This window comes from Sphaeramia orbicularis, chromosome 12 (genome assembly GCF_902148855.1).
Source record: "Sphaeramia orbicularis chromosome 12, fSphaOr1.1, whole genome shotgun sequence".
In the NCBI taxonomy this organism is placed as follows: domain Eukaryota; kingdom Metazoa; phylum Chordata; class Actinopteri; order Kurtiformes; family Apogonidae; genus Sphaeramia; species Sphaeramia orbicularis.
In genome coordinates this window covers 7,311,607-7,337,496 of record NC_043968.1, presented here as the reverse complement: position 1 = coordinate 7,337,496, position 25,890 = coordinate 7,311,607, and the positions used below count along the sequence as shown (strand labels likewise).

General features: G+C 36.3%; 1 protein-coding gene across 1 annotated transcript in view; it reads left to right on the top strand.

The window, feature by feature from the left end:
* whrna (whirlin a) overlaps window positions 1–25,890 on the top strand; it is a 585,387-nt gene that overhangs the window by 507,215 nt on the left and 52,282 nt on the right. Inside the window, 2 exon segments of the mRNA XM_030149708.1 lie at window positions 3,561–3,773; window positions 11,236–11,460. Coding sequence (XP_030005568.1) covers window positions 3,561–3,773; window positions 11,236–11,460 — 438 coding nt within the window.

Sequence of the window (25,890 nt, the reverse complement as noted above, 5' to 3'; positions counted from 1 at the left end):
GAAAAAGTCCAATACTGAAAAAAAAAAATAAAATGAAAAGAAGAAAAACTCAACTGGAACAAGTCAATTCCACAAAATAAACTCATAAAATTAGCTGAAACTGTGGCCAAACTGAACGACCAGATGAAAGTAAACCTGATGTAACGTGCAAAGTTTGCATAATATGGCAAAGCAAATTTATTTGTCTAGCACAACTCATACACAGGGTAATTCACAGTGCTTTACAAAAATGGAAAAGGGACAAATTAAAAACACACAATTACAATTAAAACATAATCAATAAAACATAAATTATAATCAATTAAAATAAAGTTAAAGGTCAGAGGTCAGATAGAACCCTTTCAGTTGTTCTATCCACAGTTGAACAGAACTGTTTTCAGCCTGGACTGAAACACTGTCACAGTTCAGGTCTGTGACGTCATCAGGAAGACTGTTCAGGAGTTTAGCTGCATAGAACTGAAACACATGGAACTGAAACACATAGAACTGAAACACATGGAACTGAAACACATGGAACTGAAACACATAGAACTGAAACACATGGAACTGAAACACATAGAACTGAAACACATGGAACTGAAACACATGGAACTGAAACACATGGAACTGAAACACATGGAACTGAAACACATAGAACTGAAACACATGGAACTGAAACACATAGAACTGAAACACATGGAACTGAAACACATAGAACTGAAACACATAGAACTGAAACACATGGAACTGAAACACATGGAACTGAAACACATGGAACTGAAACACATAGAACTGAAACACATAGAACTGAAACACATGGAACTGAAACACATAGAACTGAAACACATGGAACTGAAACACATGGAACTGAAACACATAGAACTGAAACACATGGAACTGAAACACATAGAACTGAAACACATGGAACTGAAACACATGGAACTGAAACACATAGAACTGAAACACATGGAACTGAAACACATGGAACTGAAACACATGGAACTGAAACACATAGAACTGAAACACATGGAACTGAAACACATAGAACTGAAACACATGGAACTGAAACACATGGAACTGAAACACATGGAACTGAAACACATAGAACTGAAACACATGGAACTGAAACACATGGAACTGAAACACATGGAACTGAAACACATAGAACTGAAACACATGGAACTGAAACACATGGAACTGAAACACATAGAACTGAAACACATGGAACTGAAACACATAGAACTGAAACACATGGAACTGAAACACATGGAACTGAAACACATGGAACTGAAACACATAGAACTGAAACACATGGAACTGAAACACATAGAACTGAAACACATGGAACTGAAACACATAGAACTGAAACACATGGAACTGAAACACAGAACTGAAACACAGAACTGAAACACATGGAACTGAAACACATAGAACTGAAACACATAGAACTGAAACACATGGAACTGAAACACATGGAACTGAAACACATAGAACTGAAACACATGGAACTGAAACACATGGAACTGAAACACATGGAACTGAAACACATGGAACTGAAACACATAGAACTGAAACACATGAAACTGAAACACATAGAACTGAAACACAGAACTGAAACACATGGAACTGAAACACATAGAACTGAAACACATGGAACTGAAACACAGAACTGAAACACATAGAACTGAACCTTTAGACAGGTTTAAACCTTTGATTCTGGCAAGGTTTTTGAGATGGTTCGAGGCTGATGATGGAATTATTTTAATGTGGCTGTTAAAGTTTAGGTCTGAGTTATTACCCCTAGATTTCTAACCTGTTTTTTAGCTTTTAGAGCATGGGTGTCAAACTCATTTTAGTTCAGGGGCCACATTCAGCTAAATGTAATCTGAAGTGGGCCAGACCAGTAAAATAATAACATAACTAGTAAAGTATGCAGCCCCCCCCCCCACACACACAAAAAATCACCACCAAAATTTAATCATTTCTTCCTTGTGCCAGTATCAACATTTCCTGAACATTTCCTGAAAATCCATCCATAACTTTTTGAGTTATCTTGCAAACTAACCAACAAACAAACAAACCCTGGCAAAAACAGAACCTCCTTGGCAGAGGTAATAATATGTGAATAATGTCAACTCCAAACTTTTCTCAATGTTTTACAGTGAAAAAAGTAAAATTACATGATGAAAATGTTTACATCTACAAACTATCCTTTCAAACAATGTGAATAACATGAACAAACTGAAAAAGAAAATAGTAATTTTAACATTATTATGCTTTAGTTCATCATTTCCACATGTACATTATAACTTTCAGATCACAGTGGATTTACAGATACACAAAATATTTAGTAAAAGGTGGAATATTATTAAAATTGCACTTCTCTTAAGACATTTCAGGTTGTATTTACATTTACAAAGAGGAAATTTGAGTTGTGAGTATTTATAGGTTATTATGAGATTGAATTAGTCTGAATGTGGAACCTGTACTAAAAGGATTGTTCATATCTTAGTGTAATTTTTGCATTTCACGACATCATCCCAGGGGCCGGACTGGACCCTTTGGCGGGCTGGATTTGGCCCACGGGCCTCATGTTTGACACCTGTGTTTTAGGGTGTATTCACACCTGAAAAGTCCTTTGGTCCGCTTATTTGATTCAGATCAAATGCGGACTTTATTTTTTTCATTTGGGTCGGATCGCATTCACATTGCACTTTTTGCTAGTGGACCAAAATGTGTGAACACATGCAGACATGTGACGAACTGCGCTGGCATTGGACAGAAAAGTCGGGGGTGGGGTGAACCAGAGACGGCCGGTGTTGATGAAAATAGACGTGGTGCTCCTACATACAGTTAGCATTTTCGGAATATAAATTGTATTTTTACAGACACAAATTTGCAAAAATAATGTTAACACTCATGAAAAGCTCAGTCGGAGCCAGTTTCATAATACGGGCGTCTGACCAAATGCCAGTGACACATTCAGTTTCCTCATTGCTCCTCGTCTGTCCACAGCTCATGTCTGCTGCTGTTAGCTCTGACCACCCGTAAACCTCGGCTACTTCCAGCGGCTACGGTGGCTCGTCAAGCACAAAAAGGCCCCCAGATTCCTTGGTTTGGTTCGGTTCGAGGTCGGTTCTATTCACACCAGAAGTGAACCGGCCCAGAGTCTGTTTGGAAGCAGACCACCTCTTCTAGGTGGTCTGGGTCCGCTTGTTTGGTTCGAATCAGAGTTCGCATGTTTGTATTCACACCTAAAAAAAAGTCCAGACTTTCTGGGGAAATGAACTCTGGTCCTTTTTAAACGGACCAAACATGGTAGGTGTGAATACAGTCTTAGAGTAAGAGACTCCAGATGACTGCTGACACTGTCTCTGGGTTTTTTCGGGCCAAAGACAATGACTTCAGTCTGGTGTGAGTTTAGTTGGAGAAAGTTGTTTTGCGTCCACACAGTACATATGCTCACCCAGATACTTCAAGGTTAATCTGTGTGGTTTTTTCTTCCTCTGTTCTAATCTTGTTAAGAAAATAATGCCTTTTTTTTTTTCTTTTTTTTTTTTTTTCCTTCTTGACACCACTAGCCCGGCTTCTATAAGGGTGTGGCTGGCTCTCAGGTGACCCTGTCCAGCCTGGTCAACCAGTCCCGGGCCATGCTGGAGGAGCAGGCCCGCCACCTGCTGACCGAGACCGAGCGCCAGACCATGGGCTACTACGTGGAGGAGTACCGGGACGGACACATCGGCGTGGAGCAGCTGGTCATGGCGCTGTTCGAGCTGCTCAACACACATGCCAAGGTGAGTGGAGAATACGGGAATAAAGAAAAAAATCATAAAACAATCCAATGTTCTCTGTCCAGATAGTTCTGTGAGATTACTGTGGGGTTTATACCGAGGCTATTTTCTGTTTGGTTTGTCTTCCTCCACATCTCTTAATTTTTTTTTTTTTTTTTTTTTAGTTCTCGCAGTCGGCAGCACTTCACCTTATAAAAGAAACAATAAATCACAGGCATTTTATTTGCTGTGTCTCCAGTGTAGTGCTGTTCCTTTCACCCACTGAGTGAACTGTAGTGCTCACATGGTTTTGTTTTTTGCTCCAAAGGGAGAAATGTAAAGTGAGGTCGGGGGTATTCTTAGTTTTCAACTAAACATGAAGTCAGTGCAATTTTTGGTCCAAAATTGAAAATGATATCATATCTAAAAGTAACAATAAAATAAATATGTAATTACTTATTTTAAACATGATACTAACAATCTAGACTTTATTGTAAATGTATTCATATTATTTGGAAAATTTCATATACATAAAAACAAATATACTAAAACACACCCAAGTTTTAAAATATTCCTATTAGAATTTGAAAATTATATTAAATCTTTAGAATTCATTTATAATAAAAAAGCACTAACACATTGACTATTTATAAACAATTTTTCAATACTAACTGAACTCTCTGTTGCATTTATTTTTTATTTGTCAGATTTATTAGTTATTTACTTATTTACTTTTTTTTATTATTATTATTATTATTTGTATTTTATGCTTTGTATTTTTAAATCTCTGCATTATTTTCTTAAACTTATATGTTCAAATGGTTTTTCTCTTTTGACATCTTGATGTTTGTGTAAAATTTTGTACTGTATACTCAAATGTTGTTAATAAAGTTGTTAAAAAATAAAAAATAAAACATGTAGTCAGTGCACCAACACAAACCATTTCAACCTTTATTTTACCCACTAACATAAAGAACTGTCTTCTGTTTGCAGTGTCAGCCTGAAAAGTGCAAGAGGGAAGGGACTAGGCCTTTAAATGGTTAAAATTAGTGATGTCCCAATCTGGATTGTTTTGCTTTCTGATCCGATCCGATTTTTTTTGGGATTAGTTTTGCCGATACCAGTCTAATACCAATCCAATATGGACTTTTTACAATGAAATTTTGATTTAAATTTGGAGTCATTATGTATAGATTTGCTATTATTTTACTGTAGGTCACAGTTGGGCTGAATGTGGAACCTGAACTGAAACAACTACGACACCTTTGACTCTGAATAACTTTAGTATCATTTTTGCACTGTCCACATTCATTCTGTGGGACAAATTAGAACCTTACATTTTCCACTGCTGTAGTGTGTCTGTGGACAGGTCTGTCTAGGTGTTATATGGGGGTGTGGTCAGTGCCATGCATTTGTGATGTGCACATCAGCGGGTTACGCATGGGTCGGGTTGGGGCGGGTCAAAAGAATGTCAGTTTATTTGTGGGATGGGTTTGGTCGGGTCAAATAATTCCACAAAAGCCCCGCGGGTTGAAAAAAACCCGACTCGCGCATCACAACCGGACCTCATAATGAGTACAAGCGCAAAGTGAAAGTGAAACTTATAGACGCTTTACCAAGTCCTCTACGCCTCCTGCTGTTGTGCAGCTTTTCCTAACCTCCGGAAACTTTAACCCTTTCATGCACAAATTATAAGAACCTTAATCAAATTTTTTTCCTGAGTGTTTTTATTCCTCTTTAGGCATGAAAAAAAACAATGCAATTGAAAATTTTCTTCTGAAAAATAAATAAAAATGAATAAATAAAACAAAATAAAAATACATTAAAAAAAAAAAAAATTCTTAATAATAATAATTATTTTCATGAAGTTGCAAAAATGTCCATTCAGCTGGACACCACATGTTTAATTTTTGATGCACAGAAACATGTATTTACTGATAAATTGTGTGAAAACTATGGGGAAGGCTTGTGATTCTGGGGGTTTATGCTCAGGAGAGATCTACATAATGTTACCAATTCATGTCAGAAAAGATATGTAGTGTCTTAAAACTTTAATAAAGATATGTGTTTAAAAAAAAAAAAAAAAAAAAAGAAAAAAAAAAACTACGAAAAGAACAACAAAATCCATGAATATACAAGAGAACAGCTGTAGAATAGCTGTCCACTGTAGTGACCACTATGCATGAAAGGGTTAATTTGAGGGGGCAGGACGTTTGCGCCCCCTCCTTCCCAAATCAGGCCTGGATTGGCCCCATCTCATGACTAAATCCGATCTGGTCTTCTAAAAAATGCCAGAGTGGCAGCCGATACTGATCTATAGGTCGGATCGGAACATCCCTAGTTAAAATGGTTAAAGTGGTTAACTCCTTTACGACAGTTGTGTCTCCAGCGCCATGATTTTTCGTACACTGTTATTCAAATCACCGTTACTCCTGAACCATTGGTAATATTGACAAAATCCAAACAGCATCTGAAAGCTGTGATTGGGAGCTTTTGATTGATATATAACACATTAGGGTAGAGGACTGCATTGGCTGAGGGGGAGGGGTGGAAGTGGGTGGAGCAGAGAGCAGCAGAGTGAAGTCGGTGAGAGAGAGATGGTAGATGTTTATTACTTTTAGCAGCATTTTAGTGACTTTTAGCTGTGTTTTTGTGGTGAGTTCTAGTAATTTATTATGTATACAGGGTGGGGAAGCAAAATTTACAATGAACATTTAGTTGTTTTTTCTCAGCAGGCACTACGACAGTTGTTTTGAAACCAAACATATATTGATGTCATAATCATACCTAACACTATTATCCATACCTTTTCAGAAACTTTTGCCCATATGAGTAATGAGGAAAGCAAACGTCAAAGAGTGTGTGATTTGCTGAATGCACTCGTCACACCAAAGGAGATTTCAAAAATAGTTGGAGTTTCCATAAAGACTGTTTATAATGGAAAGAAGAGAATGACTATGAGCAAAATTATTACCAGAAAGTCTGGAAGTGGAGGAAGCAACAAAAAACGTACCAAAGCTTTTATTAAAGCTCTCAAATCCAAAATCCTAAAGGATCCAACCAAATCCATGAGAAAAATGGCAATTGAACTTGAGGTAGACAGCAAGACCGTTAGAAATGCAGTAAAATATGATTTGAAGATTTAAATTCTCATGACTTTCAATAAACTAATTGGTCATACACTGTCTTTCAATCCCTGCCTCAAAATATTGTAAATTTTGCTTCCCCACCCTGTAATAGCGATAGTGCTATTTTGGAGTATTTGACTAGTGTGTTTTGCTGTATTTTTGTTTAGTTTCACCAGGGTTTTTTTCACCTTTTTTTTTTTTTTTACTGTTTTATCTGTATTTTTCTGGTTTATATTGTTCATTGATTGTTAGACTAGAAAGTGCTAGACTATGACAAAGGCTAAAAATGACTAGAAATGACTAAAAATAAGAAGCTGTAACATGTACATAGAATGATTTAGGCAAACAAAAATGTTTGAGCACATGTAAAATAGTTGAAAGTTTATTCCTATAATCTCATGAAGTCTCATTATGCACATTTACAGTTGTTTTTATAATAAATTTGCTAAAAATTCAAGTCAGTATCTTTATTTTTTACTATAACACACTGTTTTAAACATTTACTTCATATAATAATGATAATTAATGGCCAGATTTTGGAAGTTAAGTTCTTTCTGAAAACTGTGCAAAAGAATTGGCAAAAAACCAAGCATCTTCTGGCACTTTTATTGCAAAAAACTCCCAAAAACAAACATAGATAAATCTAGATGACCAGTTATGATGGTAGTCCTTACAGGGTCAACCCAGACTTTAACTCTGGCTTCATTTTGGAGCCAAAGTCATGGTCCCAGCTGGAGTCCAGAAGTGTCCCGTCACACTCTTTACATGGACTGTCCTTCTGCTGACTCCATCCATCACAGTTAGATGTTTATATTCACAGAGCGTCTCCCACTGGCATCGACTTCTGCTGAATGTCAGTGTAGACCAGGGGTCTCAAACATGCGTCCCGGGGGCCAAATGCGTCCCGCCAAAGGTTCCAATCCGGCCCGTGGGATGAATTTACAAAGTGTAAAAATTCCACAGTCAAGGCTGTGGAACTCATTTTAGTTGCGGTTCCACATACAGACCAATATGATCTACAGTCAAATAATAACAGCAGAAGAACCGACAAAAAAGAATGACTGCAGATTTTCTTCTCAGATTGATGTGAAAAAAATATTACACTTTGCCGATAACTTTCAAATTTTTCATTCTTTTAGTGCAAAAAATAACATTAACTCATGAAAATATTTACATTTACAAACTATCCTATAAAAATAAAATGTGAATAACCTGAACAAATATGAGCAACCTGAAATGTCTAAAGAAAATTCAGCACAATTTTAACAGTTTTCTGCCTGTTACTAAGTGTTTAGTGTCTTTGTAGATCTGATCCATAATGCACATGGACAGATGATAAGTTGAGGCAGAATATTGTTAAAACTGCACTGATTTTGCTTAAGAAATTTCAGTTTTTTTCAGGTTATTCACTTTTTTTTTTTTTGTTTGGATACTTTATAAAAGTAAGTATTTTCATCATTTAATGTTTTTATTTTATTTTTATTTTTTTTGCACTAAAACAAAGACAAATATTTGGAGTTGTCATTATCTATAGGTTATTCTGTCATTATTTTACTGGTTCGGTCCACTGGAGATCAAATCAGACTGAATGTGGAACCTGAAAAAAATGAGTTTGAGAGCCCTGATGTAGACTGTTGTAAAAGTTGCATGGATTAGAATATGATCATGACACTGAATTCAGACCAGTAGACAGTTTAGGACTACACATGAAAAAAGGCCATTGTCTACAAAGTTTGTTCAAAGTTTTGAGAAATGTTTATTTTTGAATTTTTGACGAAGTTTTGAAATATTATGTACTTATAATGATCCCTATTTTGATGGTTTATAACATGGAAATGGTTACAGATATTAATATAGTTACTGTTGAGCACTGATAGGAAGTCATATATGGACTTTTATTTGGGTCCATGACCTTTGACCTTCAGTTTTCTTTGAAGGGTAAAACTCAAGGTCACCAATGTCTAGATTTCCACAATCTTCTTCTCTGAAACTACTGGTCAGATTAATTAAAATGTGTCTTATGTACACTACAAACAAAAAGTTAAGGATATTTCTTTTTTGGGGGGGCTTTTTTTTTCTTTTTTTTTTCTTTTTTTTTTTTTACTTTTATTGAAGAAAACAAAATAAAGCAAAAAAAAAACAAAAACAATGTACAGAATAACAACGTTTGTCCTGAGATTGGGCCCAAGATTACAATATAAAATATTTGGTTACAATGAAGAAAAGGAGAGAGAAAAAAACAAAACAAAAAACAATTCAGGCTTAAATATCCATTCCAATAAGACTGAATACTGGTCTCCATCTTCTTTCAAAGGTCGGAGTCTTCAGCTGTAGCTGTGCTGTTAACTGTTCCATTAGACAAACTTGTTTAATTTTTTGTATCCATTGTCCAATTGTAGGTGATTCAGGTTTCAGCCAAAACATTATCATTTTTCTCGCAGTCATCAGAAGAAGATGTAGTATGAATTCTTGGTCGTGGGACAGACCATCAGGGAATATGTCCAGTAAAAATAATAATGGGTCCATAGAGAGGTTCACTTTAAGTAAACTATCTAATATGCCTTTTACATTAGTCTAGAAGTGGGGCTTTTTTTTTTTTTTTTTTGGCATTTTTGCCATGTGTAAATAAAACTGTCATTAAAAAAATGTGTTTAAATTCAATTCACACACAAAAAAGTAAAAAGTGCTGTGCAAGAATCCCAACTGAAAAAAATAGCCCAAAAATTACAAATATCTTTAACTTTTTGTTTGTAGTGTAGCTTTCTTGGGACTATGTTTACAAAGTTTCACAGTTTTGAGATTTTTTTTTTTTTTTTTTTTAAATTTTTGAAATATTAGAAATTTACCTTAACTTCTAATGGTCCATATTATTTATGGCTTATAACATGTAAATGGTTCCAGATATCAATATAGTTCCTATTGATCACTGATAGAAGTCATATATGGACTTTGATTGAATGAGTTGAGTTCTCCTCCAGTGACAGTACCGCCCACTTCTACTGGGAGACTGACCAAGGTTCTAATAGCTTTGGATTTTTCATTATAGTTTAGTTTCATTTAGTTTTGACTTTTTTTTTCTCTAATTCAGTTAGTTTTATTTCGTTTTTAGAGCAGGTTTGATAGTTTTTATTAGTTTTCGTTATTTTCTAAATGCTTAGTTTTAGTTTAGTTTTAGTTTAGTCGTCTCTTTTCTCTTCTTCTCTGTCGTCGTATTCAAATAAATCCCAGACAGGACTCTGCTGCTTTCTCCCAACTTTAGTCTCCATGTTTCCAGGTAGAGTGGGGACCAGAAGACGACTGGAAACCACAAGTGACGGACCGTTAACCCTTCCATGCACAAATTATGAGAACCTTAATCAAGATTTTTTCCTGAGTGTTTTTATTCCCCTTTAGGCATGAAAAAACAATGTGATTGAAAATTTCCTTATGAAAAATAAAAAATAAATAAATAAATAAATAAAGTAAAAAACTACATCAAAAAAATGGTAATAATAATAAAAAAATTCTTATGAACCTATTTTTCATGAAGTTGCAAAAATGTCCACTCAGCTGGACACAATGGGTTTAATTTTTGAAGCAAAGAAACATGTATTTACTGATAAATTGCGTGAAAACTATGACTATTACGCTCATGAGAGATCTAAACAATGTTACCAATTCATGTCAGAAAACATATCTAATGAGTTAAAACAAAATGTGCAAAAAAACAAAACAACAAAATCCATGAATTAACAAGAGAACAGCTGTAGAATAGTTGTCTACTATAGTGACCACTGTGCATGAAAGGGTTAAATATCATATGGTGCCAGCAGCTAAAATTGCTTGAGGGAAATAAATCGATTTCATATCGATCCGACATTGACAAAGACGAAAACGAAGGGAAGTTTATTTATAATTTTCATACGTTTTAGTTAGTTTTGTAAACACACAATACAGTTTCAGTTAGTTATTGTTTTTTTCTTTTAATTATAGTTTTTATTTATTTCAATTAACAAAAATGTTTTTACAATTCTAGTTTTCGTCATTTTGTTAGTTTTCATTAACGATAATAATCTTGATCCAGACCACAGGACTGGAACATAGAACAGAACCTGACAACCTCACACATTCAAAAATTCAACTGGGGAGTGATTCTGAACAGAACATGCCCGTGAGAAACAGGGACTTTGGTTTTATTTTTTTAATGACAACAGGATAGTCTCTGATTTCAACTGTGAAGAAAACAGGACTGTAGAGCTATTTTGATGTATTTTGGAAATGTTAATGAAAATTTGATAAGACAGTCTTATTCATTTAGTTTCATGTATTGCATCTCATCATTTCACCTTTTTGATCCCTGTCTCATTTTTCCCGGACAGTTCTCCCTGCTCTCCGAGGTCCGAGGTCTGGTCACCCCTCAGGATCTGGAACGTTTTGATGGTCTGGTGCTGCGACGGGAAATCCAGGCTCTGAAGGCGCGACAGGGGACGACAGCTGGAGCCGCGGCGCTTCAAACGGACTCCATGTCCATGGTGTCGTACCCGGACACCCTGACGTCGTCCTCGGCCAGCTTCATGACCAACACCACCCTGAGCTCTGCACGGGTACGCCACACCGTCCACCTGTCTGACTCACAGCGCACCTTCTCACTTCAGTTTTTAGATTCAACTTCACCGTCAGAGTGTCAGTGTTTTCACCTCAGATAGACCAGGAGTCCGCCATATTCATTCAGACATCTTAGACGAAACTACTGGTCGGACTGATTTCAAATTTTATAGCTTCCTTGGGACAATGTCGACAAAGTTTGTTCATAGTTTACAGCAGGGGTGTCAAACTCATTTTCTTCCGGAGGCCACATTTAGCCCAATTTAATCTGAAGCGAACCAGTAAAATAATAACATGATATCCAGTAAATAATGACAACTCCAAATTGTTTTAGTGCAAAAAATAACATTCAGTTATGCCAATATTTACATGTACAAACTATCCAAACAAAAAGGATGTGAATAACCTGAAAAAAAATTGAATTTTTTTAAAGAAATATAAGTACAATTTTATCAATATTTTGCCTCGACTTATCATTTTATACATGTGTATTATAGGTCAGATCTACAAAAACACTAAACACTTAGTAACAGGCAGAATATTGTTAAAATTGCACTTAATTTTCTTTAGACATTTCAGGTTGTTCATATTTGTTCAAGTTATTCACATTTTAAAGGACAGTTTGTTAATGTGAACATTTTTATAATTTAATGTTTTTTGCACTAAATCAAAGAGAAAAAAATGGTGTTCTCATTATTTATAGGTTATTATGATATTATTTTTGAGTTTGATGCCCGAACTTGCACTTTGCAAATTCATCCCACTGGTCAGATTGAAACCTTTGGCATTGTCAGTTTTGGCCGCATGTTTGACACCTGTGGTTTAGAGAAATTTAGATTTTTGAATTTTTGATGAACTTTTAAAATATTAACAATTAGCTTTTACTTCTAATGGTCCATATTTTGATGCTTCATAACATGGAAATGGTTACAGATATTAATATAGTTACTACTGAGCACTGATAGGAAGTCATATATTGACTTTCATTTGTTGCCTTTGACCTTGAGTGACCTTAAAGGGTCAAAGTCAAGGTCACCTAAGTCTAGATTTCAACAATCTTTTTCTCTGAAACTAATGATCAGATTCATTTCCAATTTTATATGTAGCTTCCTTGTGACAATGTCCAGAAAGTTTTGAGAAATTTAGATTTTTAAATTTTTTTTCCAATATTGATGGTTTGTCTTTACTTATAATGGTCCATATGTTGATGTTTTATAACATGTAAATGATTCCAGATATCAATATATTTCCTATTGATGGACTTGGACTGAATTAGTTGAGTTCTCCTCCAGTGAAAGTACCGCCCACTTCTATTGGGAGATTGATCTCCTGCATCCAGACCACAAGACTCTAAGGCCCAATCCCAGTTCACCCCTTGGCCCCGCCCCTTTACCCCTACCCCACTGTTTTGTGCGTACACGTGAAGGGCTAGTGTTGTCCCGATTGTCGATTAGTCGGAGGGGAAGGGCTAAGGCTGAGGGCTGTATAGTCCTTGAAACGGTGATGTTCCAGGACCACACTACGAATGGAGGGGTAGGAGAAATTTCCCATAATTCTGTTCAAATCGTCGGCAAGATGGAGGTAAACACAGCAAGAAAGTGTAGCGGTGTGATGAAAGAAACACACAAATGTACGTGCTTTCTTTGTAAACAACTTAATCATTTGATCGACCATTTAATTCCGTTTCAGTGTGTTATAGATTGCATTTCTGTGGTTTATAGTTGATAGATGCAAAAACATGACCAAAGCCCATGGAACAGATGGTTATGTAGCCCTATCTCTCTCCCTGTCCCTCGGCCTGGGTTTCGTACACCGCCGCAGCTACGTGGCTCTGCGTTGTGTGTGTGTTTATGGGATGCTAGCGGGGGTGCAGTCCATAGGAAACGAGATGGAGAGGAGTTCAGAATCGTGGCGGGACCGTTTATTTTGTCCAGTAATCATCTGTAGGGTGAGACAGCATACTAAATCAGTGTTTTTACATAACAAAAGCACAGGTGCAACACCATAAGTAAAAGCTAAAACATCTTAAGACCAAATCAGACCTCCGAACGAAATTTTAACAGGCAACCAGTGAAAGTTGTGCTCACTTCAATTATAAAGGTATTAACTCCACAGATCATTCAGATGTAAATCCTCTTGCACTTCAACTTACACAATAACTCACCAAACGTACTTTAAAGTGCCGAAATCTTTGATAATTTTATGGTTTAAACAGTCAGTGCAAATAACGTAGCTTACCTGTGGGGTGGTACAGTGTACTAAAGAAAACATGGCGCCGTAAACTACCAGTACCAACCCTACGGGGTAACAGAAGGACCAAAAAAGCACTACCGAAACAGGAGTTTAAGATGAAACTGTGGTGTAAAAGCGCCATCTATTGGCATAACATATACACTACCTTACAGTTACATGATGAATACTTTTGGAAACAAACTTGTCGCATCTGTTTATAGCGTCATCAATAACTATGCTTTTCTTTTTTTCCTTTTGTTCAGACAAAGTATAGTTTTTAGATGTTACCTGCTTGACAGTTTCCACTGTGACTCCAGTCTTCCTCAGAAGCGCCATCTGACGTGTTGCTGACGTGTCATTTATCAGCTGGTCGGCTCGACGGACCAATCAGAGCCCGTCGAGCCGACCGCGCCTCCTCCGCCTTGGGTGGTCACGGGAGGAGGGAATCCCAGGTGTGTGAGAGGGTGTACGCCCCCTCGTCCCGGTTGGTGGTGCCGCTCGCCCACTTCCTGATCTCTATCGCCTCCTTGAACCAACATCAGAATCAGAATTGCCTTTATTGTCATTTGACAGCACAGAATACATCAAATGAAATTGAGATCGATGATCAGGGACATCGGGCCGCTGCTCCTAGCTGGTGCGCCACCACAGAACCCTTTTCTTTGAAATTTGCAGCGAAGAACAGAGGATAATGCAAAGCACAAATATAAGATGTCGTACAGTTTTCATACATTACACGTGGACACATGCTGGTACTTTTTCCATGGATTTGGTAGGATTTGGGGGATAGGGTGAAAAAACAGAGTTTGAGGGCAGCCGCCACTGTTTGAGTTTGAGTTTGTTAGTTTCAGATGTTCTGACTGTGCCTTTGTCCCAGTCCATGATGTGCTTGTGTCTTCTGCAGTGGTCTGTGATGGCTGATTTTAGGTTCTCCTGTTCTGCCTTTTCCTTTTGAGTCCGTGTGGATCGCCCACTGTCTCCTTTTCGCATTCTTTTTGTTGTTCTTTAACGTCAGCAGCACGTCGGATGATGCCTCTGAGGAAGACTGGAGTCACAGTCGAAACTGTCAAGCAGGTAACATCTAAAAACTATACCTTGTCTGAACAAAAGAAAAAAAGAAAAGTATAATTACATAAACAGAAGACAAAATGAACCTTATTAGCGTCATCGATGACTGCTGATGATGTAACAGGTGTGGAAGGGTTGGACCATTTCACAGGAGAATGTTTCAACTCCTACCCCTTTGCAGCTCTGTTTCAAGGGGTAGTGCCAAGGGGGAGGGGTAAGGGGGAGGGGCTAAGAGGTGAATTGGGATTGGGCCTAACAGAGACAGAACCTGACAACCTCACAAATTCAACTTGGTGTTGATTCTTAATAGAACATGGCGCTGACACACAGGGGCGTTGGTTCTATTTTCAGTTTATGGCAGTGTGTGCTCTGCAGTGTTTCTCCTCTTTTCTCTCTCCTCTTGTCATTACCAGAATCTTATAAATCTATGGACTATAGACTACAGCAATCACAGAAAACCCAGCAGCTTATGGATTTAAAGACAAAGAATTGGACTAAAAATCAGTTTCAAAGTCATTTTTTCACTTTAGACGTCAAAACCATTATCCTCCAACGTTCTCCTCCTGCTTTATTTAAGGCTATTCTCAAGCTGGGCACAGACTTAATGACTGTCGGGCTGATTTTCAAGGTGCTTTGGACATCACAGTCACTTTAGAACAGGGGTGTCAAACTCATTTTAGTTCAGGGGCCACATGCAGCCTAATATGGTATAAAGTGGGCCGGACCAGTAAAATATTAGGATAAAAACTTATAAATAATATCAGCTCCAAAGTTTTCTCTATGTTTTTTAGTGAAAAAAGTAAAGTTCCGTAATGAAAATGTTTACATCTACAAACTGTACTTGAACCAAGGTTCAAATAGTTTTGGATTTTTCATTCTAGTTTAGTTTTATTTAGTTTTGACTTTTTTTTTTCTCTAATTCAGTTAGTTTTCATTAGTTTTTAGAGCAGGTTTGCTAATTTTTTTTATTAGTTTTTGTTTTTTTCTAAATGCTTAGTTTTAGTTTTTTCATATTTTTTCTCTTCTTCACCATCATATTCACATAAATCCCAGACAGCACTCTGCTGCTTTAGTCGCCATGTTTCCAGGTACAGATCAGACCAGAAGACGATTCTAAACTAAATGATGGACTGTGAAGTGTCATATTGGTGCTGACAGCTAAAATTGCTAGAGTGAAATAAATCAATTTCGTATCAATCTGACACTGACAAAAACAAAAACGAAGGGAATTTTATCCATAATTTTTATCCGTTTTACTGTACTTAGTTTTATAAGCACACAATACAGTTTCAGTTAGTTATCTTTTTTTTTTTCCTTTTAATTATAGTTTTTATTTATTTCAGTTAACAAAAATGTTTTTTTCAATTCTAGTTTTCATCATTTCATTAGTTTTCGTTAACAATAATAACCTTGACTTGAACATAACATAAAAATATATGAACGACCTGAAAATCCTTAAGAAAAATAAGTGCAATTTTAACAATATTGCACCATCGTTTATCATTTATACATCTGTGTCACAACTTATAGATCACAGTGGATCTACAAATACACAAAACATTGAGTAACAGACAGAATATTGGTACAATTCCACATACTTCTGAAGACATTTCAGGCTGTTCTTATGTGTTCAGGTTATTCACATTTTTTGTAAAAGGCTAGTCTGTAAATGTAAACATTTTTGTGTAATTTTAATTTGTATACACTGAAACAAAGAGAAAAAAAGTAGCTTTTTTCATTATTTATAGGATATTATGATAGTATTTTACTGCTCTGACCCACTTCAGATTGAATTGACCTAAAATGATTTGAACATCCTTGATTGTTAATATCTTCAGTGTAATTTTTGCATTTCACATAATTATCCCATGGGCCAAATTGGACCCTTTGATGGGCTGGTTTTGGCCCCTGGGCCGCATGTTTGACACCTGTGCTTTAAAATGAGCAGATAAAGTCGTGTAGTGTGTGGTTTGTGGGGATTCTTGTCATTACCTGTTCTCAAAAAGACTTATTGTCAAAGTGACTTGAGATGGAGTGCATCCTGACCTCACAGGGAGCCAATTTCAGGTGTTACATATAGACAAACTCAAAGGCACTGTCTCTTTTTTAACCGTGAACTTACATGTGTCGTCTTTTGTCGTGACTTCCTGATGAATGCTTGATGCCTCCCTGATAACTGGAGTTTTCTTGGAGTTTTACGTTTTCTTAAACTTTAATATTTGACACACCATTGTCAGCTGAGGCATGAGAAAAGTCACGTCAGAAAAAACTGTGGGTGAAGTGATAAAAATAAGTGAAAGCCGCCTACATTGGATTTTTTTATTCCACATTTGTATTGGCGTAAGTGTTGTGTGAGCAAGAAGGAAGAAGGTGGTGAAGACCCTCCCAAGAAAATATCAACAATACAAACAGTAACAACCATGGTGAGTAGGGTGGTCCAAAAAATTTTTTTCAGATTCTCTGGATTCGAACCCTGCATTTGGTTCCATATCTGGCCAAATTACTTTGGTCCAAATTTTATGCAAATTAATTAATATTTAGAGGTTGCACAAGACATGTGCAGATTGCTCTATATACTATAACAGAACTAGCCAAATGAATAAGGCAGATTAGAATAATTTGTAATTTTATTCTCAAAATCAAACTGCGACTCATATAAAAATGTTCCTTAGAAAGTCCAGCAACCACTGTTGCTTTATTGAAATTATAAAAAATGTTCCTGTGTTCTTTGACAACTTGTTGCCAGTACTGTTTGTGATGTGCATTTTTTGTTCGGCTACAGTTGAAGTCTGGAATAAGCTCCGCCCCTCTGTCAGTGACATCACTGACAACTTTAGTGGAATGCCCAGTTTTCTCCTCCTTCTGAAAGTCTGCATCATCAGCCCAGTCTACTGGAGGAACTGTTCAGAATGTTTGTGGCAGATCCAAAGGTTCAAACAAACGCATGGTGCTGGTGGGGACAAAAGCCCTGATCTGCTTCCCTTCACAATCTGCTTGATTAAGGACATCCCAACGCTTTAGTGGAACCCAAAGAACCTGCATTTAACATCATGTTGTCGACCATCAGCTGCTTCTGCTCTGGTGTCACACTGGAGTCACAGAATGGACCACAACCAGTTCTTCACTCCAGTACCACAGATGTGGGCCCAAAGCTGTTAAGGCAGGTTTCTTGACAACTGAATGTTCATCCCGGACGAGCCCCCAATTCATGTTACGCTCGGTCGAGGGGTTGCCGAGACGCAACATGGTGTGAGACTCCCCTCCCTCCATGTCCCTTAACAAACAGGAGCAAATTAACAAAATGACCAGCAACCACGCCACTGCTATATGAGATATTTATTTACAAAAAAAGAAAAATTAAATCAGGTAGGGAATCATAATAATCTACAAACACAGACACGAAGGAAACCGAAATACATCAATCTTACCTAACAAAAAACTTAAAGAAAAGATTCCCTCCTTATATAGCTGATTTCACAAAGTTCTCACGAAAATTATAAAAGGCTGGTCTGCACAGACGGGGGGGCGTGGGATGGGATGGGATGGAATGAGGAGTCTCATGGGAGGAAGGAAGATCTGGCTTTAAATTTCCCAGCTCATCTCTGAAGCACCAATCAGCTGCAGCCAGCAGACCAACACCACTCCTGCAGCTCATCCTCAATCAACCATTATCTGTTGGAGGAAAAACAGAACACACCCACACAAGGAAGAGAACAGAAAAAAAACTACAAAAATACAACAGAATCACAAATGACACAGCCCATTACAGAATTTAAAAAAACCCACTAACACTTAACACAGCTTTTTAACTCTTTCAGTGCCGTGGGCCGATTAAATCAGCTTTACGAATACAACCTTTAAAGTGCCACGGGCCGATCAGATCGGCTTTTGAGAACACGCCATATTTGTGTACAAACAAACCATCCACCCCCATTTCTTTCTCACATTTCGATGACGTTCTTTCAAATCTTCTTGCAAATTATGATCAATAATGAATCGGCTGTGTCCGGTGCATTTTGAATCTAAGTAGCAATCGGTCGGATGTTACCGAGCGGTTTTTGACCAAGGAAGAGCTCGCGTTTCGTTTTCAGCTTGGGAAATTTTATGAATGAATTTATGAATGAAATCATATGCAAATTAGATGGCCATTTTGTAGTAATATCGTAAACACAGCGATCTGTCAAAACAGTCCCATCTGCTAGAAAATGAGTTCTGATGACGATTCAGACTTCGATTATAAAAACGACGCGAAATACTGAAAAACGGCCAAATTCTGTGGCACTTTTAAGGCTTATTAGCCCCTTAACTGTCTGGCACCGAAAGAGTTAAGGAATGCCAAATCATTTGCAGGGACTTTCACTGGTGATGGGGCTTCAAACCATGCTCTGATGTAGAGGCTTGCCACAAAGAGAAGGAACTGCAGCATTCCATGTTCTTCAGATGCTATAAAATTCCAGTAAATTCACCTGGTATATGCCTTACTTCATACAAATATTTCTAGCTGAATCACTCAAACCTTGGTTTGGATAGTACTGCTCTTCTCTTACAGGTCAGCTCGGCTCTGCTGAAAATGAACAATTAGTCCATTTCCAGGAAACTTCCAACAACTTGTGCAACCTCGAAAACATCTCCTTTTTCTTCCACATTTTTTCCTAGGCAAGGCAAGTTTATTTGTATCGCATATTTCAGCAACAAGGCAATTCAAGGTGCTTCACACAGGACAATGAAATAAAAGAAACACATTTAAAACGCTATAAAAGAAACATGTAAAAGGTGATTAAAAACAGCAAGTAAGAAAACAACACATAAAATTAAAAAAAAATAAAAACACACACATATTAAAGTAAGAGTTGCAGTGCAGAGTTTCAAAAGAGAATATAAAATTGAAAAAGTCAAAAGCCTTTTAGTCAACGGCGGCAGTGAACAGGTGAGTCTTTAACCTGGACTTAAAAGAACTCAGACTCTCAGATATCAGACCTGATATTTTCTGGTAGTTTGTTCCAGATATACGGAGCATAGACACTGAGCGCTGATTCTCCATGTTTAGTTCTGACTTTTGGAACCCGGAGCAGACCTGCACCAGATGACCTGAGGGGTCTGGATGGTTCAGACTGGGCTAGAAGGTCTCTGATGGATTTTGGGCCTAAACCATTCAGTGCTTTATATGCTAGGAAGAGAATTTTAAAGTCTATTCTCTGAGAGACAGGGAGCCAGTGTAGAGACCTCAGAACTGGACTGATGTGGTCCACCTAAATCATCTTTTGAATGCCAAAACCTAATGCAGGGTTCTGATTGAGGTTATCTGAAACTGTATTTTTTACCAGGATTGTTGGACCACCCTAATGGTGATAATTATAATGGAAACAATAACTACGACCAGAAGTGAGTAAAACTGGGCAGAAGAGAGAGAGAAAAAAATACAAAACAAACAAAACTACAATAAAATAACATACACTGAACAAAAATATAAATGCACGACTTTTGTTTTTGCTCCCATTTTTCATGAGCTGAACGCAAAGATCTAAAACTTTTTCTATGTACACAAAAGGCCTATTTCTCTCAAATATTGTTCATAAATTTGTCTAAATCTGTGTTAGTGAGCACTTCTCCTTTGTCCTTTGCTGAGATAATCCATCCACCTCACAGGTGTGGCAGATCCAGATGCTGATTAGACAGCAGGATTATTGCACAGGTGTGACTTAGGCTGGCCACAATAAAAGGCCACTCTAAAATGTGCACTTTTACTGTATTGGGAGGTCCGGGGGGGCGTCAGAAAACCAGTCAGTATTTGGTGTGACCACCATTTTCCTCGCACAGTCTTCTTCATGAATTCTCTGAAACAGCTTTGGAGATGGCTTATGGTAGAGAAATGAACATTCAATTCACAGGCAAAAGCTCTGGTGGAGATTCCTGAAGTCTGCATGCCGATTTCATATTCCCTCAAAACTTGTGACATCTGTGGTATTGTGCTGTGTGATAAAACTGCACATTTTGGAGTGGCCTTTTATTGTGGCCAGCCTAAGGCACACCTGTGCAAACATCCTGCTGTCTAATCACCATCTTGATATGCCACACCTGTGAGGTGGATGGATTATCTCAGCAAAGGAGAAGTGTTCACTAACACAAATTTAGACAGATTTGTGAACAATATTTGAGAGAAATAAACCTTGTTTGTACACAGAAAAAGTTTTAGATCTTTGAGTTCAGCTCATGAAAAATGGGAGCAAAAACAAAAGTTGTGCATTTATATTTTTGTTCAGTATACATAAGACCTATTAAATGATGAATATAAGAAAGCATGAACAGAATATCAAACACCATGTGTGCCCAAATAACACCAGTGCCAAATCTCCACATCAGCTGTTCACATGAATCTGCTGTGACAGTGTCTGCATCAGAGGAAAGCACACAGAACACTCCGTATGTTTCAGCTCATCTTCAGGTTTGTGCCCAGCTTCAGCTGCTGTGAAAAGTTCCGCCTCCTACAGGTGATTTTGATCAGCGGACCTGAGAATTACTCTTTTGTCTCTGACATTTTTCTCTCTGTTTCGACGCCGCTCGGCTGGTTCTTCCATCTGTGTCTGTGCGGGTGTTTGGAGACAAAGTTGTGATATATTTTCATGAGATACAACAGATTCTGTCGAAAAAAGACCCCGCTCCGGTCGGGACTTTGTGGAGCTGAACAGGGACACGTTTCACCGCCTTTCTGTTGAGATTGAAAAGTCTCTCACCTGATGTTTGATAGCTTGTGCTTTTCTTCCACGCTAACTGCCTCACTGATCCCCCCCCACCACCACCACCCCACCCCTCACCCCCTTCCTCCCCCTCATGTAGGAAAGGCTGCTGTGGCTGATAGATATGATGGAGGTAGGAATCACTGCTCAAAGTGATGGATGCTGTTGGACACAAACCCACACATACAGAAAAGCACAGGCACTATCAGACATGGAGCACAAAACACACACAAAACACACACAGAGAGCACACACTCACCTGCTGGTGTTTGCAGTGAATCTGTTTGCAGTGTTTTTTTCCCCTCTTCTTCCTTTTTTTCTTCCTTCTACTTCTCTTCAGCGCAGTAACTCGAGTACAATATTAGTTAATTTGACCTTTTTTTTTGTCTCAGCATTACCATTCATACATATAATATCTATTAAAGTCCTTTTTGTGGTTCTTATTTTATACATACAATTTCAATTTGTGCATTTAAAAGGATGTATAAATCCACTACACTGTAAAAAAAAAAAAAAAAAAAAAAAAAAAGTAAAAAAAAAAATGGTATTATTCCAGCAGCACGGGTGCCAAAAAAATTACTGTAAACTAACGGAAAATAACCATCTCATAAAAGTTTGGTAATTTTCCATAATTAAAATGCAGTTTTTTACCCTAACTTTACATGAGATTTTGCTTTTTTTTTTTTTTTTTTTTTTTTTTTACTTTTTAATGTTTAATAAAGAATATTTACATGTATTAAAACAATCAAATTACCTATATATATATATATATATATGTATATATATATATATATATATATATATATATATATATATATATATATATATATATATATATATATATAATTTTCAATGAGACTCAGTTGTCCAATCCACTGATAAAAACTGTATTTGGACAGTTTATCAGTGCTTATACATGTTATACATTCACAAAAATACATTTATTCAACAGTTTTGTTGTGAAACCTCCCGTAATTACACAAGATATTTGTCAATTAACAAACAAGTCTGGTTCAACTGACAGAACTAATACTTCTTTTACAGTTAATTGTCAGTAATTTTATCTCGTTTTATTTATTTATTTATTTATTTATTTTTTTATTTTTTTTTTTACAGTACTAAACTTTAAATTAACAGTTTAATCTCATGAATAGAAAATAAATATTTGTGAAATTATGATACATTTGCAAATGTATTTTAACTGTTTTTTTCTGTGGGAAAAAAAACATCTTTTAAAAAATGGATTTTTTTTTTTTTTTTTATTCACAGTTACATTTTTTTCCTGTTATTTTACATTTGACATGTAAAATCACAGTCTAGTTTGGTCATTTCATTGATATTTTCCTGTACCTGAAAAATACAGGAAAAATCTGTAAAATAAACAGTAAAAATTCTGTTATTTTACCGATTTTTTTTTTTTTTACAGTGTATAATAACAAAATATAAAACATTATAGAAGTACGCATAAAATAAGATATTATTGTAGTTAATTGGTTTTCATAAGAATATATAATCGCATTTATTGATCATTGTATTTGGAGTAAATATTTAAAGTGCATGTAAATATTACAGTTTATATTAAAAACGGTTGATTACACAAATCTGATTGTGTGTGAGGTGACTAAAAAAGTGTGTGTGAATGGTTTGTACGGATGTTTTGTGTTATTGTAAAAATATACAGAAGACTAGAAAAGCACTCGGAGAGCGCAGACCTCTGCCAAGGCAGACCAGATCAGACTGTCTGCAGTTATGGTCTGTTTCATTCAGTTATGCTGTGATTTTGGAGTTTTGTTTTTGTTTTTTTGTTTTTTTAAAGATTCAATTTTATATCAGCATTTCAAAAAGTTGTATCTTGGAAGTGTTTAGAAATAAAGTCATATTGTAAATGAGAAACATATTGGGTATGACTCAAAGTTAATGATGGGAGTAACTGTACTCATCTAATTTGCATATTGTGATGTCACAGGGCGGCGGACATATTAGATTGAGTAACTTTTCGTAAAATTGAACTTTGAACATATTCACATTGAAGTTTTCTTTATGTTTTTGCTTTTTTGTCAGCTTATCCTTAAAATAAATGAACTTAAACATTAATAGAAAGTAAAATATAGTAAGTTTTAGTATCTTTTCATCCAAATCTGTCCTTATCTATCCAAACTAAAACTAAATCAACTTTACTTCCTTACTAAACCAGTTCAGGACCACACCTTTAAACTGCATTTTCTTCTTCACTTTGAATAGAAACATGTCCTGAAATGGTGTTAGGATTGAAGGGGCACATGTCCGCCATCTATTGGTGGGAGGGGGGAACAAGATTTGGAAACTCTGTCTGGAGTTATTATGGTTTGTTTCATTCAGTTGTGTTGTGATTTTGGCACTGAAAAGGTTAATTTGACCATTATTATTATTTTTTTTTTAAATTTTTTTTTTTAGCAAAATTCTTGAAGCTGCTTAAGCCAAAATTCCTTAAAAAAATGCCAGATTTTCCTCTTCCTTCAACGCTCTCTTGTCAGCCCAGATGAGTGAAGCTAAAAACCATCAACTACTGCAGCTTTAAGAATTGTTAACCTTTTAGGCACTGGAGGTTTTTTTTTTTTTTAAAGATTCAATTTTATATCAACATTTCAAAAAGTTGTGTCTGGGAAGTGTTTAGAGATAAAGTCATATTGTAAATGAGAAACATATTGGGTATGACCCAAAGTTAACGATGGGAGTAACTGTACTCATCTAATTTGCATATTGTGACATCACAGGGCGGCGGCCATATTGGATTGAGTAACTTTTCGTAAAATTTAACTTTGAACATATTCACATGGAAGTTTTCTTTATGTTTTTTTTTTTTTGTCAGCTTATCCTTAAAATAAATGAACTTAAACATTAATAGAAAGTAAAATATAGTAAGTTTTAGTATCTTTTTATCCAAATCTGTCCTTATCTATCCAAACTAAAACTAAATCAACTTTACTTCCTTACTAAACCAGTTCAGGACCACACCTTTAAACTGGATTTTCTTCTTCACTTTGAATAGAAACATGTCCTGAAATGGTGTTAGGATTGAAGGGGCACATGTCCGCCATCTATTGGTGGGAGGGGGAACAAGATTTGGAAACTCTGTCTGGAGTTATTATGGTTTGTTTCATTCAGTTGTGTTGTGATTTTGGCACTGAAAAGGTTAATTTGACCATTATTATTATTTTTTTTTTAAATTTTTTTTTTTAGCAAAATTCTTGAAGCTGCTTAAGCCAAAATTCCTTAAAAAAATGCCAGATTTTCCTCTTCCTTCAACGCTCTCTTGTCAGCCCAGATGAGTGAAGCTAAAAACCATCAACTACTGCAGCTTTAAGAATTGTTAACCTTTTAGGCACTGGAGGTTTGTTTTTTTTTTAAAGATTCAATTTTATATCAACATTTCAAAAAGTTGTGTCTGGGAAGTGTTTAGAGATAAAGTCATATTGTAAATGAGAAACATATTGGGTATGACCCAAAGTTAACGATGGGAGTAACTGTACTCATCTAATTTGCATATTGTGACATCACAGGGCGGCGGCCATATTGGATTGAGTAACTTTTCGTAAAATTTAACTTTGAACATATTCACATGGAAGTTTTCTTTATGTTTTTTTTTTTTTTGTCAGCTTATCCTTAAAATAAATGAACTTAAACATTAATAGAAAGTAAAATATAGTAAGTTTTAGTATCTTTTTATCCAAATCTGTCCTTATCTATCCAAACTAAAACTAAATCAACTTTACTTCCTTACTAAACCAGTTCAGGACCACACCTTTAAACTGGATTTTCTTCTTCACTTTGAATAGAAACATGTCCTGAAATGGTGTTAGGATTGAAGGGGCACATGTCCGCCATCTATTGGTGGGAGGGGGAACAAGATTTGGAAACTCTGTCTGGAGTTATTATGGTTTGTTTCATTCAGTTGTGTTGTGATTTTGGCACTGAAAAGGTTAATTTGACCATTATTATTATTTTTTTTTTTAGCAAAATTCTTGAAGCTGCTTAAGCCAAAATTCCTTTAAAAAATGCCAGATTTTCCTCTTCCTTCAACGCTCTCTTGTCAGCCCAGATGAGTGAAGCTAAAAACCATCAACTACTGCAGCTTTAAGAATTGTTAATATGTGAGCAGCCGGAACATGGAGCCTTTGTCCTTGTTTGCAGCTGCAGCAGTTATTTGATTAGTCAATTAAAAGGAAATGAATGGACAACAGCTCTGGTTATCTAATAATGATTTGAGTCATTTATCACAGTGTCAGATGTCTCTGGGTTGCAGCTTCACAAAGCTTCACATGTGAGGAAGAATTGATTGTATTTGTTAGATAAAAAAAAGCAATTTCAAGTCACTGTTTTATGACTTCATGGTCAATTGGAGATTAATTAGAAGAT